Below are 17,370 nucleotides of genomic sequence, written 5' to 3' on the forward strand. Positions count from 1 at the left end.
AGTTAATCAGACTTTTCAATGTCTTTTAGTTAAAATGTCATTCTTTTTGTCATTTTAGCAAGCATGTTTTATGTTCGGAGAATTTTACTCCATCCATAACTAAAAACTTCATCGAGAGACATCTTTTTCTTGGCTGCCAGCCTCTCGCATTTGACAATGGCGATGCGAGGCGAACAGAAGAGAGTGTCTGCGTCCCTGATGACTAGCGTTCGCTCTCTCAGCTGTTTGGCTGTAAATAATCATTGATATGCATAAACAGCTCTCTCCATTCATTACTGTCAGCATAGTGAGGGGCCTGCAGGCAGAGGTCGTCCGCCAGGGGTCTGCTCTCCGTTCTCAACCCCGCGGTACCCGTCACTCCAACCTGCTCCGCCAGTGCCCTAAACCCTCCATTAGCAAGGCTCTGGGTCGTGACCTCGCTGTGGCATTTGCAATTCCAGATCGTTTGATTAGCAGCATATTTACATATTTCCTGCCAAAGACACTGTTGTGGTGTCGGAAACACTTGAAGTGTTGTAATTTTCTCTGGCCTTTTTGTCGTGTGGCGATCGGGGCCCACGTACACACACAAATACACACATGCACTTCTTTTCTACTCACCTCCGATGACAGTGACAGCGTCCTTCGCTTTTCTGCGACAACTCTACGGTTCGGCTCTGACCCTCGGAGAAGTGCCCAGTGAAGTGGATCACAATCCCATCTGAATGCCCCAAGGATGGATGCCCTCTTGCCTTTAAAATCTAGTCTGATTAAAGGCACTGAGTTTTTAATACATGAATCAGATTTTACCAATGAGTGGTCTTCATTCTGGGGCTGAGAATGGACTTCAATTGTACCAGTCAAAGCAATTCGTTTAGTCCAGTTGCAGAGGGAGTTTAATTTCTTGATAGTATAACTGAAGCTCACAAATGAGATCTGTTCGAAATAATTAGCGTTGAAGCATTTTCTTGCTCAAACAGTAAGTTTTGGGAAGAAGATATTGTTTGTTCCCTATATTTCCCCCCCTATTTTAGGAACTTTAAATGAATTAATGAGAACCTAAACTTCTCTTGCTTTTACTTGTACCTGCATAGGTAAAACTGTGAACCTGAACAGCACCCCACAGAGATTTGCTTTTGGTCAGAGGTCTATTGTGTAGCTAGTAGATCAGACAGACTCCTGCAGTTGTTTAGCAATGTAATCCCAAGTCATTTGTCACAGCACAGAGCAGCAGCAGTAGCTATGCATGCACAAAAGGAGATCAATGCAATTAGCAGCCATTTCAATGCAAAGGACTTCAATACTAATGTAAGTGAACACATGACAGAGAGAGGTCAGAGAGAAAAAGAGGGAGAGAAAGAGATATATCTGTTTGAGTAAAATGTAATTTAGAGCATATTGTAATTTGGCTAATGTATGTGTATGTTTTAGATATTTAACACCTACTGTATACAAATGGTAGCGGTTGACCCTTACTGTGGAATACAGTATCCCCATGCTGCAGTGCAGTGTCTTGAATGATAGTGTGCATGAATAGACTGTCTAGACCAATGTTTTCCCAGACATTTTTATGTAGCCAAAACAGAAAATTATTCAGAACAACTGCAACAACACCCAACTGCAAGTGTGATTTTGCTATATATACAAAAAATAATATTGAGTAACAGAACACTTTCCACTATAGGGATTCTTTACAAGCATTTGAATATTTTGAATCTGGTCTCTAAAATGATGTTATACCAGTAGGTGGCACCAACTGTTATGAGTGAGTCATTGAATCATTAAGCAACTGATTCGATAACAGCACCCAAAATCGTATTTATCTTTTCACATACTGTTTTTTGCCTAATATATAGTAGGGAAGTAAGCATAGTCGGATGCAGGGGAGCCATTCACCAATTAAATGTTATTTCCAAACTTAAACTTGAATGATATAGTATCTTAATATAGTCAGTCTTTAAAGCCAGCCAAGGAGCAACTTCAAAAGGGAAAGATTTTAAAAATTAAGAACTAAGAATTATTCCTAGATAGACAAAAAAAAAAAAAAAAAAAGTTCATCTACGAATGAAACCACATCTCGATCATTCTGTAGCCCTGGTTGGGAAACATTGGTCTAGATCAGTATTAACACTAATATTAATAATAATACCATTAAGACCAAAGTTAAGGGTAAAGTTTAATTTAAGCAGTTCAAAATTTCAACAATGGACAATAAATGAGTAGGAGATGATCTGAGGATGACAGTCAACAGGTTTTGTGTACTTCATTGAACAAAATATATGTGGAGGGAAGAAAAAACTTTTAACCACACAAAAATACATTCCATACATTCAACTACTACTTCTATTCAAAGCACAAAATTAATAGTGTTACATAAAGAAAAAACACTCCAATTGCAAATTAATTCATAACATGTTATTAATTTTCTTAGGTCTTCTGTTCTAGTACTCAGGGGTTTAAATTTATTAAAAAGCTAACAGGAAAAGCTATTCATGTTTCTCGTGTCCTAGGACAAATTTAAAAAGTTGATTTACTGTTAGTAAATTACAATTAAGCAGTCACATATCATCCAATGCAACTTCCAAGACATCAATTGCAAGAGCATGGAGTCCCTATAGAGCGACCAAGGGTAAAATGCCTTGCTCAAGGGCAGTGGTGAGAGGACCGTGTTCACAATAACTCTCAGTTCCTGGGTCACCGAACCTGCAACATGTTTCAGTTTGACTGCTGAGCATCAACACAAATTCACATTGGAGGTTCTTCTAAAACAAATTTCATAATGTAGGATCAGTTTTCTTGGCTTAGTTTCCAACACAAGGATTTAGGCAATATAAATGCTCTAGATAAATGTTCATTTTTGACTTGTTCATAAATGAATGCAATTAAACGTATGCAGCTTTTATCTCCATAAATACCTAATAACCATATACAACATTCATAGAAATATATGGCCAAGAATTTCTTTGCGTTTAAGTTTTCAACCTCTAAAAAATATGGCATTCTAAACCTTTATATATAACATTATAAAACACACTAAAGCCCCCAATCTAGTCTTGCACTAATCACTAGTCTCTCTATTATTCAATAATTTAAATGATTACACAGACAACTTGCAGCTCCGCATGTTTAGATTAAAACAGATCCTTCATCAAAAACTTGAGCATTTTAACATGGCTTTAAGACCTGATGCACCACTGAATTAACAGTTAGTTTTCTTTCTTTTTTGGGATACAATTATTTAGAGTCCACTAAGGCAAACATGTTTGTTGGGGGGTAAAAAAAGAGAAAACCTTTAAAACCTGTGTAGGCTACATCAAAAAAGTAACCGCAGACACAAATAATATTTCTGACTTTGTTGGACCAATCAGAAGACACTAATGCAAAATATGTCAGGTGTCTTTACCTTCAACTCTTCAGAGAGAAGGTTTATGAATATGACACTCAATGCAAGTGGAAACCTATGTAACATTACAGCTGCACTTACTCAAATACTTCAAATTCCAAGTTTAATACAATACAAAAGTATTCAGGACATATTTTGATGATAGTGCCAAATGTTGCCCAACCAGTGACAAAACACACTCAACTATATATATATATATATATATATATGTATATATATATATATATATATATATATATATATATGCCAATAATCAGCAAAACTAATTAATGAATTTCACTGCATGTCTCCTTTGCATGCAGTTACACACTGGTGTGAATGAATGCAGGCTTTGGAATCGCGTCTCAAGTCCTGAGAAGTAGAATGTGGAAAACACAATCGCACACACACTCACAAACTACACTCGTTGCGCACTAAGGCTATTTTGTTTAACAACTAGTCAAGTGGGGAACTCCGAGGCAGCATTTCAAGTTTAGGGGATCAGCTGAAGACCTAGGGTTTGAGAACGCAGCTCACTGTCATACTCCATCAGCTCGAACCTCGTGTTGTTGAGGCTTTAGCCCTCAAGTGTTTTGTAAGTCTCTGCTTAAAGGAGGTGTAAACATGTGTCCCCCCTTTCAGTTTAATCTAGAGCTTTGTGTCAGGAGAAAATAAAAAGGAAACATGGAAAGTCTAAAAACTAAACTAAAAACACAAATGAATCCAATGCCGTACATTACATTAAGTCTTCCTCGAATGCCATATTTGTGCATCAAACCATTTTTAATGGACCTTTTATAGATTTCAGCCCTCATTTGAGCTGATTGTGAGGAGGTGGAGATGCTCAGTGAGGTCTGGAAGGCTCCGTGGGTTCATTGGTAGGGGCTTGGCGGAGTCTCCTGTCTGGGTACTGCGTGTTGTCGAAGGCTAGGCGGTGCACGGTCTGGACATGGGTCTTCAGGTTACCTTTCTGCGAGGCGCTGTAAGGACAGTATCGGCACTGGAAAGGTCGCTCACCTGAAACGGACACACAGAAAACAAGATGAGGTCAGAGCCTGGACCCCAAGGTGAGAGCGGAGCCGAGGTTGGAACCAGAGAGGAGAGAGAGGTGACGTGGCGGTGATGTTGAAGGGCTGGCTTTGAGAGCGCTGCCTTCCCTTTTCAAGAGGAAAGAACAGAGGCAGGTTGGGAAGGTGGGGGGAGGGGCCGCGGCATGATTGATGGGCTGATGACATGCCATATGGAGACGGTTGACTGTTCCCCCCGAGGGGACGTCAGCCTTTTGTTTTCTGTTTCTGTCAGCTGTTCATACAAACACACAAACTCAGACACAGGAATCTCTGCCTTTCTGTCTTCCCCTGAGCAATAAGACGTCACACCGACTGTAGATGTCGAAAGTCTGGGCATATCAAGTTTTGCGAGGAGAGGCGAACTTGACAACCACACACAGACCTAGTTTCTCCTTCTGCCCATGTCTGTTTGGGGCTCAACACTGGAATAATTGTCAGAGTCCCAGTTTCAGCGTTTAATTAGACTGATGTACAACTTTGTCCTCGTGCAATCGCATAAAAATATCCCCCAACACCTGAGCAAAACAAATGAGTCTGCCATTCAATTTTTTCCGTATTATTATTTTTGAAAAATGAATGAATTATCCACTAGGAAATAATTGTCATTCCATGGGGCTGAAAGAGGGGTATTATCATAAATCATGGCTCATAAAAAAATGAAGACAGACACAATTAATCAGGACTATCTGAGGCTGGGTTGCGCTGGCTGCCTGATAAGGTCTGCAGCACAGTAAGAGCTCATCCAGGGGCACTGTGGTTCCCTAGAGGAGTAGAAAGTGAAACCCCGATCCAAAACAGAACCCACCAAATTACATTAAAGGTTATTGTCAGAACATCACCAAGAGTGCGGCACAAATTTAATTTGACCTTTACTCTCGGCCTGCTTTTGCCATTTGTAATATGCAACACATGCAAAGGGGGGTAATTAATTAAGGGTGGGCCTCTCCGCTGTAGCAAAGTGCATCGCCGATTGTTAAGGTAGATACGGGATGCAATCCATTTGATCTCCTAGCATTGGTTCATTTCTTGAACTTTCTGCGCAGTAACAACGATGGCAGGTAGAAACTGCACATCACAGAATGAAGAAAGATGAAGAAATGACTGACAGGACAGAAAAAATACACAAGATACACACAATTAAGGCAAACAACCCAACGAAAAGTGAAACATACTTGTTTGGGGGCTTCTGTAGAGGATGGACTCCTGGTCCCATGAGTCCACTGGACTCAAACATCACTGTGGGAGCAAGGTGGCCAGGTTAAACAAAGGAAATCAAATTTATCATGTTGCAAAAATTGGAACTTGTTCCCTTTTATTGTTACCCAGCAGAGTGCATTCTAGCATCATCATTCTAGCAAAAATTCAACTTTGAAATCTACATAAAATCTAAATTTACCCCATTTACTGTTCCTGGTCTATTTAAAAAATGACCCATTGGTACACATCATTCCAAAGCAAAATAAAATTGTCTTCAAATTATAATAAATTAATGCACCAATAAAACAAGTTTCCTTTTCGGCTGAAGTCACCAAGCCCTCTTATTTTTCAACACTCCAACCATATGAAATAGAAACCAATCAACTGGATTAATAAAAAATAATGTTTCTGCTTTTCCTGGTCACTTTCAAAGGAAGTATTGAGCATCATCAAAGCAGGAATCCATTTTAAAAGTGCTAAGGCACAAACCCAGAATCCACCCGCTCATCGAGCACTAGCCGTAAAGGCCTTGAATTAGCATCACCAGTTAGCGTGGCCGCAGCAGACAGTGAACTGAAACTACCAATTTAAAGTGACACACAGAGTTAGTGTGCATGCTAATGGAGGCCGGGGGCCCCTGCCCTGCTTCATTTGGAAGCTCACACTGAAGACAGCAATCACTGATGACATTGATTGTAAATCTATGTGCGTAGAGAGGGAGAGAGCTCCATAAAATGTAGCATTTGGCCTGTGTCACTGGGGATCAGTCTGGCTAGCATGCACAAACTTCACACACACTCTTAAAAAAAAAACTCAGTCCTAGTCATAATCTGAGCAGCTAAGTGCACCCTTTTAAAAAGATTGAAGGAAATCCTATTCATTTGGACTACTGCGAATGGTACATGACCTCTTTATATTATTATTAATCTGCTATGGTGCATGCTAATGACGTGCGCTTTGCCCCCAGCAACCAGGAGGTAAATGTAGTAAATACTCATAGCAAAGGTCATTTCATATTTTTTTATTTAAAATACAATGGCGATGCATCATATCTAAATAATGCAAACATAAAATGGTGCACAACTTCATAACAGATTATATCATATAAAAGTTTGTTGTTGAACATGAATGATGGATATAATCTTATCTGTGATGAAATAAAGTCTCCTGATTGAGTAGGTGTTTATGTGTGTGTGTGTGGTTTGATGAGAAGACAAGGGCAAACTGTCACATTTTCTCAGCAAGCATTTGACACATATCATACTGGACTGGTGACTGCTCAGCTTATTAGCATGCACAATTACAGCTCCATAAGTGACATCTGATTAATAATGTATACAATTTTCACAGGTCAGAGTCACACGCAAATATGTTTGCGGTGGAAAAAAAGAAAGAGTCTCGTCCAAGGACAGAGAGAGAGATCACTCGTTATACATACAGTACACACACACTTGCACATAAATGCATTCATACATGTACATTTAAATCTATATAAATATTTGATGCATATATTTAGGAATCATTTAGCAGCTTCTTCCTTTTACAGCAAGACTATATACATTTTTGGTGTATTTGTAAATGTTTCACTTTTTATAAATACATTTTCATAAATTTTTAATGATTTTACTGCACAACTCTAACATATTAGATAAAGTATATTTTAAGATTACATATATTTATAATTATATTTACAAGGATAAAATGATATGATAAGATAAATTGACATTTAAAAGTGATATTAAAAGCACTTAATTTGCACTATACTGCAAATTACTGCATAAAGTATATTATAGTACCTTACAATATTTTTATAGAAATTATATTTAATATATTTACCATCATATTTATAATGTGACAATAAAAACATTATAAATTATCTTATAGTATCTTATAATTGTATTATATATTTGTAATGATAAAATGTGATAATGTCACCAAACAACATTTTTAATTGAAAAAAAAAAAAACTAGAAATACCAAAGAAGTTAGTAGATTCGGATAATTGTTGTCCACTGTTGGTGTGTGTTTGTTTTTAGTGTGTGTTTCTCACCTGTGTGTGATCTCATATGTGTGCGGTAATGGCTGGGCTGGTTGAAGCTCTTCCTGCACACTGGACACACATACTCCCCCTGCTGAGACCCTGACCTCGCCAACCCTACAGTTCACACATACAAATAGAGAAAGAGAAATGAAAATTAATAGGAAAAACATGTGCACGGAGCAGAAAGAGAGGTTAAGAGACAGAGGGAGAGAGGGAATAAGCATCATTAGTATGTTTTATGTGTCATTATGGGAGGCTACCTTCAGGGCTTGGATGGGGAGCTGTCATGCCGCATCATGAGAGCATCTCCGACAGCCTGACATGAACACGGGCCCATGTGACTGCATAAATTACTGTGAATTAAAAGCCTTGCCCTGTGATGTGCCCCCATCTGCGCTACCATGTCACATGTCAGGTGTGCTGCTTTCCCCTTCCTCCCTCTCTCCTTGTCTCCCTCCCTCTCGTTGCTCTTTTCCTGCCCGTCGCTCTAGCTATGTCAGCTTTCGTCCATGTGGGGGGAATCGCTCGGAGACGTGTGCATCGGTAAAGGACTCGCTGAAGTAACAGGAACGGATGTGGAACCTGAAGCAACCGGCATCTCGTTTCCCCTTAGGGTGCTTTAAGAGCGCAAGCTGAAATGTTGTCCCATTGGCTCCTGTCCGTCACTTGGCACTGGTGGTCCTACCTGCTCCGTCCCCTCAAGCCCCGCTTTGTTGTAGCGCCGAGCCGTGACTGAGAGTGTTGGTGGCAGTAGTAAGCAAGGCTACGTTTAGTAAACATGAGTCCATGAGTTATTATCATACTGGAGCGACGCAACAGGAAAAGCAGCAGACAGCACAAACAAAAGGAAAGTCTAATATTGGAAAGGTCACTTTATTGTATGTGACTCAAAGGGCTAAAGAGAGTGCTGATGATATCAGGCCAGACAGTTGACAGAAATTTCCACTGTCTTTCCACAGAACTACACTCACTGATGCTGGCCAACTGGACCACCGCCTGGCAAAATGTCCTTAAATGAAGTGGAATGAAAAAAAAAAGCATTTGAAAAATATTTTTCTAAGCAGCTGGTCGCTTAATTTGACTCCTCTTGCTCTTTCGTTCATTCACTCGTTGAGTGTGCTGCTTTGCATATTTGTGGCATCGAGGCGCTGTATCCCCAAGGAGAGCACCCAGCGTGCCGTTACGAGCCTGATGTTTAAGGCTCGCGATGCCTCTCAGCGATAGCTGTCTGAAATGTTTTTACACATTTTCGTAGGTTGCACGATGATGAAGAGATTACTCAATAGTTCCCTTACCCTTTGCATATTCGCATGCTGGCACTTTGGTGTGTGCGTGTGTGGGGTGCTACGTGCCATTTTAGCCTTCACTCATTTGTCATTTCAGCTCAGGAGTAAATGTAGTTAATGTGCCTTTGCTGAATAATTCAAGTACTTTGACCTGACAACCATTTCCCAGCATGTCAACCTTTACCTGTTCGCAGAATTACAATGGTGCTGTAAAGTTTGTGTTATTAATGAAATTCTAACTACTGATAAACAGATAAATTCTGACGGATTAAATTTGTCAAAACAAATAAAATCAACTGATTTTAATACTACAAGTGAATTTAGGAATGACAACATTATGAAAAATAGAGTCATTTTGTGATTTGCAAAAGATCCCAATAAACAGTGTTATTAAATTATTAGTGTTATTAAAGATTAACTTAAGGTGAGTGTTAGATGACAGCAAAGGTAATCTAAATGTAAAAATTAGGAAATAAGTGCATACAAATAAATATATAATATTGATGGATACCAATAAATAGAAAAATAATATCTAATACCAATACCAATTTATTATATCCCTAGACTCAGGCCTTCTAATCAGCAAACATCTGATGCTACAAATTTTGTCAACAGATAGTAAACAACTTTAAATTTGACTTTTTATGAATTTTGAACAAATGTGTCCCAGCAAGTTTGTGTATTACATTGTATTACAGTGTGTATATATTTCCATTATAGGCCATCTTGTTATATATATATGTATGCGTGTATCGGATATCACTGAAAGACTTCCACTAATTGTGATCTCTTTTTTTTTTACCTTCAACTATCTCTGTAAATGATTAAATGTGCATCCACAATTCTAGTTCCATTTTAATGTTTGTTGACTGAGGTATGCAAATGTAGTATTTGGCTTAATAAATGCACATGTTCATCTTGCCTTATTTGATAAATCACAAGAATCATAAATCACAAACGGTACAGAAGAATATGTATAATATAAGTTCATTGTGCTCTAACCCACTGCAAATTAACATGATTTCTAAATACCAGTTTAGTAATCAGAAAAAGTGAAATAGGCTCAAAATACATCATAGAGGGACCTCAAAAAGAATTTGGACACACAAATCCCTATGCACTTGCTTAATGTTTCATCATTGCATTGATGTGTCATTGCATCAGATCTTAACATCATACCAAATGACATTTTTTGCACTTTTCAAATCAAAATATATATTAAAAATATATTGATTGATTGCTTGATTGCCAAATTATCTTACATTTTTGAGGGTGTCTTTAATGTCCAAATACTTTTATTTAATAATAAGAAATTATATAATAAATTTTAAATAAAAATGTAATAAATGTAAAGTTATTATAAAAAATAAACAGTAAAAGTCAGCATCATATAATACTGGTTATGAATATCAATGCAGAATTCTATACACCCACTAACCTGCTTGCTCCGCCATGGCGTTGTTGAAGCCCCAGTGGTGGTAGAGGGCAGCTAGATCGTGAGGACTGCAGTTCTTCAAGAAACTCAGGATGTCTGTCACAGGTTCTGGACCATCAGTTGTCGACTGTCTCTTGGACTGGGAGTGAGAGGACGGGCCTCTCAAGTTAAGCCTGCTCCAGGGGTCGTACCCAGCCATGGACGGTGTATCCTGAGCTTGAGAATCAGACCTGCCGGGGGTCTGAGGAGCATGGGCTTTGGAGCTCCTCTGATCTGAGAGTTTGTGTTTGCTAGAGAGCATAAAATGAAGTCCCTCTTGAGGTAGCAGACTACTCTCCACCACTCTGCTTCCTGTCTTTGGGTTTCCAGTCTTCTGAGGACTTGCTGTACGCCGCGAGGAACTGTTTTGATGGACGTCTGCTTTGTGTCTACTGCCTGCCAACTCATCTGTCCTGGACTTGATGGTCTTGTGTTTGGACGAGTGAGGTGATGCCCCCGGTGCTGTGGCCATGTGCCAGGTCTTGCTTGGCGAGGAGCTGGACTCTATGCTACTTGTCAGAGGTTTTGATTTCTTCATCCCTCCAGGGCTGCAATCAGGTGGAATCGTTCGGGAAGTTCTCATCTGTGGCAGAGATGGGCAGTCCTTACCCTCCAGAAATGGAGGTGGCCCAGTGCGTCTCTTGAAATCGAGAAGTGATTTGGGTCCCTTGAGGCCATTTCTCGGAGCCCACTTAGGCACCAACGTAGTGCTGTCAACTTTGTGTGCAATTCGTTGGTGAATCCAGAGAACTTCTGGATAGAGTGTTGCATAGGAGCAATAAGGACACTGGTGTCGAACCAAACTTTTCAGTAACATGGAAGAAACCCCTTCTTTTTCGTTATCCGCCTCCATGGAGAGATTAATCAGATTAGCTTCCACTTTATCCGAGGTGCTACTTTCCAACCCCTTGTTCTTTTCCTCCTCAGTCTTTGATGCATCATTGCTCAGTGCTGCCCTCTCCAGGTGAGTTGAGCTGGTGTAGGGCCAGTAGGGCTGCTGCTGCAGCAGGGCATTTCTCAGCCTTGGGAAGCCCTTGTGGTTAGTTTGATGAGGTTGGCTTTGGCTGAGTGAGCTGGTTAAGGCATCACTCCTCTGGCCCCAGTTCCTGATTGCCAAATGATGCGTTTGGATGTGGGCAGCGATGGCCGAGGGTTCCGAGGTGCAAAAGTCACAGTGCTCACAGGTGTATGGCTTTTTATCTGTCATGAAAACAACATATAGGGATTTGTAACTACACAACAACAGCATTTTCTGAACAAAAGCCAGCAATCAGCACAACACTGAATTTGGACACTGAAATTCAAAACAGTTTTGGAGTTTCACCACAAGATGGCACCACATAACTACTTAATTTAACTAATACTAATACTGTACAGAAGTTTTACATTATTTTTATGACTGAAAACTGATTTTAAGAGCAAGTGTACACACACACACACACACAAACCCTAAAAATTTAGGGTCAGTAAGATTTTTTTTAAAGAACGTCCTACTTCATTCAGCATTGATGCATTAAATTGGTTAAAAGAAGTAGTAAAGTTAAAGATGTTAGAAAAGATTTCTATTTTAAATATATTATTCAAATATTTCTTTTGGATATTCTATTCATCAAAGAATCGTGACAAATTTGAGGTTTCCACTAAAACATTAAGTAGCACAACATATAAAATTTTCAACATAGATAATACTAAAAAAATTTTCTTTAGCACCAAATTGATAATATATAATCATAATGTAACATATATAATATGATTCAACTATAGCATACACAATATAATTGTCTAATATAATACAACATTTAATATGTGATATTTACTCTCTATGGCATTGTATAACATACACATGTAAATGATAATCTGTTACACAAGGTCAAAAACCTTAACAGTGGTAGCACAATCGCATACAGTTTGTTTAACAGTAATACAATTGAGCAACATACTACTGGGCCTGGGAACGTTGCCTGGGACTACCTCTTCTCATCTGTCAGCAAGATGTTTGTTTACATTTAACTTGTCTGCAATCTCTCAGTAGCTCTCTTTCTATTCTCTCTCTCAAGCCATCTGGATTGCATTTGGTGGCTTACACTAACTGCTGTGCAGCCTTAATTCCAACCTCTCTGAGGTTATTTTTGAGCCAATTCAGAGAGGGTGTCCTCTGAGATAAACTTAAAACGAACATAATGGCCATGACTGCTTCCATACATTCCTTCTGCCTTTCAGTAGAAAAGCTAGGAGAGGAACTATCATATTTTAAGAATTATTCGGTCTTATCAAGAATCTTGTAGAGGAGATAAATAGCGTGGAAGAGCCTTCTACAGACTTCACACCTACTTGAAAATATCAGCAGTGAGTGGACATCTGTTTCAACTCTTACACAACGAAACCTCTGTTCTGGAACATTCCATTTGTGTCAATCCCTAAGAGGGCATCTTTTGTTTAAGGCGATTTTATTTTACTTAACATTGTGGTTAAGTAAAACACAGCAAATTTATCAGATCTATTATAAGTCTTCTCTTGTAGACAGTTAAAATAAAACCCTATGATTTCACCAAATATGACAGGAATAATTAATTATCAAGATGGCTTCAGCGCTCTATGGGGGAATATTGGCTTTGTTGAGATACTGGTCATCTGCAGTATTTTCCAGTGATTTTAACACTGGTTTTAACTGAAGATCTGCACTTAGATGGGGAAAGTGGAAAAAAAGACACATCTTTATAGCCTGTCTTCCTGAGACAGGAAGTCCAGAAATAGCATCATGCAAAGAGGTCTGGACAGCTCCAGCCACAAGCAAAAGATTTAACAATTCAGAGCCTGGTTTTGCACCTTGATAACTAAAAACATGCTTCAAAGAGCTCACACAGGCTGTGATCTAAAAATGTTTTTTTTTTCTTTTTTTTTTCTAAATGGTATGACAAAAGGCCACAAATATAGAGGTATGAACACAATACTGAGACTAAAATGTATTTATTAAAATAACCTAAATCCCTAAACTAGTCCTTTGAGTAGCTGGATCTGAATTAAATGTAATGAGGTCCTTTTCAATGAGTGTAATTTTGTTTTTAACTTTGAAGCAGAAAAGTAAAACACTGATACTGCAAATGGAAATCATACAGTAAGGTTCTATACTTAATGTGAATTTTATTAAAAAAAAATACAGTATTAAGAATGTTAAATAATAAATTGGATGCAAAGACCATGCCTTCATTAATTAAACAACCAAGAGGCCTAATTGAAATCAAATAGTATTCAAGATTTAAGCTACTGTATGCACAAACAGTGCAATTCAATTGAACACATTCAGATTTGCTGCAGTAATTGTCCACAAGGTGTCTCTGTCCTCCTAACTTCAGCTTTAGAAACAGTATATCATGCTGTTAAGCCTGGAGATCTGCCTTTAGTCTAACACACCTTCCGGTGATGATCAAGTGAACCCCAGAACTTGATTTGATGGTTCAAGTGTGTTTGATTAGAACTCCATAGGAAGGTGGACCTACAAGAGTAGGATTAATAATAACGAAAAAAATATAAAGGTTCATAAATTAAATTTCTAAAGTGACTGAAGCAGATAAACCTGCTTTATTAATGTCACAGTAATCCCTCATTTAATCATCTTAGCATCATTTCTGATCAGGTACCAGTTACCTGTTGTGAAGTTTACACATTCTTTGGAGCACTGTCACATAGCTAATTCAACATGAGTAAAATTAATTCTGTAATCGAACTGTAATCGAACACACCTGAGTCAATTAATCAAAGTCTATATGTTTACGGTACTGTAGGCAGGTGTTGAATAGGAGTAGAAATTGAAATCCCTGCAGTAAAGTAGATTTATAGTAGCAATGCCGAGGACCCCTGGTGTATAATACACAAACAGATTTGAATGAAATCACATTCCTTTCAGTGAATTTAAACATTAGCTGTTCACTATGAAAGCAAAAACTATCCCAGCGGTTAAGCATCTGCCCACCATTGAATGAATAATACTGTCTTTTGTTTACAAACTGGTAGGCCTAAGGGAGGTTATGATATGCAAGCAAGTGGTTCCTGAAGTTTATAACAAATTTTTAAACTAAGAGCACATTCATGAGATTAGACTAAACTTTGAGCTGGCTTTAAATTTCAAAATAAGGAGGATGCCCTTACCTGTGTCCCCAAAGAACGTCTGTTTTTGATCCCTGAAGAGTCCTGCTGATTCCCCTGCTTTAGATGGGCTGGACGCTGCTTTACGGAACAGTCCATTTCCACCAATGGTTTCACCCAAACCACCATGTCTGATAAGCATGTGGATCACCATCTGTTGCTGTGTGCGGAAGCCCTTTCCGCACTCCAAGCACTCTGAGGTTTTCTGGGAATTCTTACGGCTAGGGCGAGAAGTAGGCTGGTACTCAGTGTCACTCAGATTCTCTGGGCTTTGCTCACCTATTGAGACCTGGCCATTACTTTCTCCATTGCTGTGGTGATCTGTATTGGAGCCTTGGGTCCCAGCCCCTCTCCGTTTCTTGGTTGGGATACTTGCCATTGAATCAAGTGATTTCTTCCGCTTGTCCTGTCTCAGCAAGACATACTCGCCTTTTTCCCTGTCATATGCTACATCTGCATCAGCTAACCTCTCTTCCCAACCCAGGCTCTTCTCTGATACCTCCACCAATTTGCCTCTGGTGGCCAGTTGCCAAGCCTGGTAGCTACTAACTGGATCGAGCTCTGGGATTCTTTTCCCTAGAATTCCCTCAGTGGGGTTCTCTTCATATCCTGCTGGTTTCAAGTTTAGGCATTCCAAGAAGCTTGTCTTGGTGACAGATGCCAAGTCTTTATCACTGCAGAAGGTATTGTTAGGAGGCAGCTCAACATTTCTGTGGACCTGTTCATGCAACAGCAGGCCCTTGCTGTTGTGGAAGAAGTTACCACACTTGGCACAGAGTTCATACAGACACACTTCGTTCACCAAGTTCGACTCGTCCTGTGCCACCTCATTGACAGTAGCCGGAAGATAACAGTCACTCTTTGGTTTTACCTTGGTGTTGTGGGTCTTCATGTGGCTACGTAGGAACCAGGGCTCACGAAAGCGGCGTCCACAGATCCGGCATCCATAATCCAGACTGTTCTGATGCTTTTTCATGTGAGCTTTCAGAAACCAGGCCTGGGTGAACACCTGGTCACATTGCTCACATGGGAACTCGCCTTTACTGAGTACACACTCAGCATCCTCAATGGTAGAGACTTCTTTTATGACAGATTCCTCCTCAATAGGATGTACCTTCTCAATGTGAGCCTGCAGTTGTTCCTCCTGCAAAGTCTCATAAGGGCACAGTTCACATCGGAAGACCTTGTGAAGCTCCTGCATATGCTGTTCAAGATCTGCAAGACTGGACAGTCTCTTCCTGCACACAGTGCATTGCACTGACTGTTTGCCATTCTCACCAGAGGTTCTGTCGTTCTTCCCGCCTTTCTTCCTTGTTTTGGTTGCATCCTCACCGGTCACAACCTTGTTGCAGGCTGAGGTACTCTCAGTCGGACTGGAGCAACCACCTTGATCTTCTGGCACCCCTCCTTCCTTTTCCCCTTCCCCTTCCTCATCCACGTCTTCCTCCTCACCACCGGTGCTCTGGCTGAGGCTGTCCAGTTTGTGACTGCGAATGTGGGCCTTTAAGCTACCCTTCTGGGCTGAGCGGTGTTCACAGTGAGGACACTTGTATGGTTTTTCCCTAGTGTGCTTTCTCATGTGCTGGGACAAGGAGCTGAGGAAAGGAAAACTTCTTCCACAGAGTTCACAAGTGTGACCCCTACTCTTCTTGCCTTCCTGGCGACCCTTGGAGAATGACTCTTCCTCTACAATGTCCGGCCGTTCCACCTCCATCCCAAGGCTTGAATATTCCACTATGCTGCTATCTGTTGTCCAGATTATTAGATCCTATTAAGTCTGTCTCGCCTGTAGTCATTCGGTCTGGGTAAAAGTTCTCTTCGTCAAACGTGCCATTGTTGGTAATTCTGTCTTGACAGTGTTGCTTTTGTCTGTATGTCTGGAGTTATTTCTCCTATGAATCATCTTACCAGCTGAGGGTTTGCTTCATTCTGGTCACCTGGGAGGAAATGGAGACAGAACAGAAGCAAAATTGAGAACAAGACTTGCAAATGAGCAAATAAAGGTTATTCATTAATCCATTAGTCCATGGCAATAAACAAGCTGTCAGTAAATGGAAGGCACTATGACTTAATGATTCTTATAATGAATCCAGTCCTATGTACAAAAGATTTAGAGATACAAAACTGTTAAATGGAAAGAACTAAGGCCCAGTGTTTGAGACAACCCCCAGCTAACAGAGTCCTTATATATAATGTCCTCTGACAGTCTTTTGTTCAGTCAAAACTATTCGTTTAAGGCAGGATCCATACTTCATAGCTGAAAACAGAGGACACAGTACATTGGGTTTTGTGCTCTGCACCATTTACAAGTGAGTGGGAGAGGGACAATGAGAGAGAGACTGCTGATGTCCTCATTTAAGAGTCAGAGGAAAGGGCACATCTTTAAGTATTACATAAACACACTAACTTATCCAACATGCTTTCTGATTATTCTAACAAGAACTTAAACAAAGATACAGTAAATACACTGCTCAATATTCTAACAAGAAGGATATTAATTGTTGTAAATCCACAAAAACATACACACCCCAGTCCAGAATCAGGATTTCCTGCCATTCTGTTTTGTTTTTTTATCAAATGTAAACATGGCAAATCTTTTTTGCACTCTTCAAAAATGGTTATGCTGACTGAATGCTTATTGTAATACATACAGCTGTGTGATGCCATATCTGTTAATCTAGTTTGTATAATTTAATAAGTTAATTTGTTTAAAATAAAATGCATTCTACACTACAGTACAGACTAAGTCTGAGTACTGTAACCAGAGCTAATATCTCAGTAATATTAGGGTTTTAAGC

The 17,370-nt window shown here is 39.6% G+C and overlaps 1 protein-coding gene across 3 annotated transcripts in view; it reads right to left on the minus strand.

Annotated features, from left to right (window-relative positions):
* Positions 1-2,136: 2,136 nt before the first annotated feature.
* Positions 2,137-17,370, minus strand: part of LOC109111826 (zinc finger protein 516-like) — a 37,647-nt gene continuing 22,413 nt past the window's right edge. For 2 of the 3 annotated variants that reach the window (XM_042776638.1, XM_042776639.1), the window contains exons 2-5: positions 14,576-16,509; positions 10,394-11,629; positions 7,679-7,783; positions 2,137-4,378 (exon numbers count right to left, since the gene is read on the minus strand). In XM_042776638.1, the coding sequence (XP_042632572.1) occupies positions 4,206-4,378; positions 7,679-7,783; positions 10,394-11,629; positions 14,576-16,286 (3,225 nt within the window). In that variant the 5' untranslated portion in view covers positions 16,287-16,509 and the 3' untranslated portion in view covers positions 2,137-4,205. Of the gene's footprint in view, positions 4,379-5,603; positions 5,668-7,678; positions 7,784-10,393; positions 11,630-14,575; positions 16,510-17,370 lie in introns of all 3 variants that reach the window. The other variant, XM_042776640.1, reaches the window with a different exon arrangement.

Source organism: Cyprinus carpio, chromosome A19 (genome assembly GCF_018340385.1).
Source record: "Cyprinus carpio isolate SPL01 chromosome A19, ASM1834038v1, whole genome shotgun sequence".
Lineage (NCBI taxonomy): Eukaryota > Metazoa > Chordata > Actinopteri > Cypriniformes > Cyprinidae > Cyprinus > Cyprinus carpio.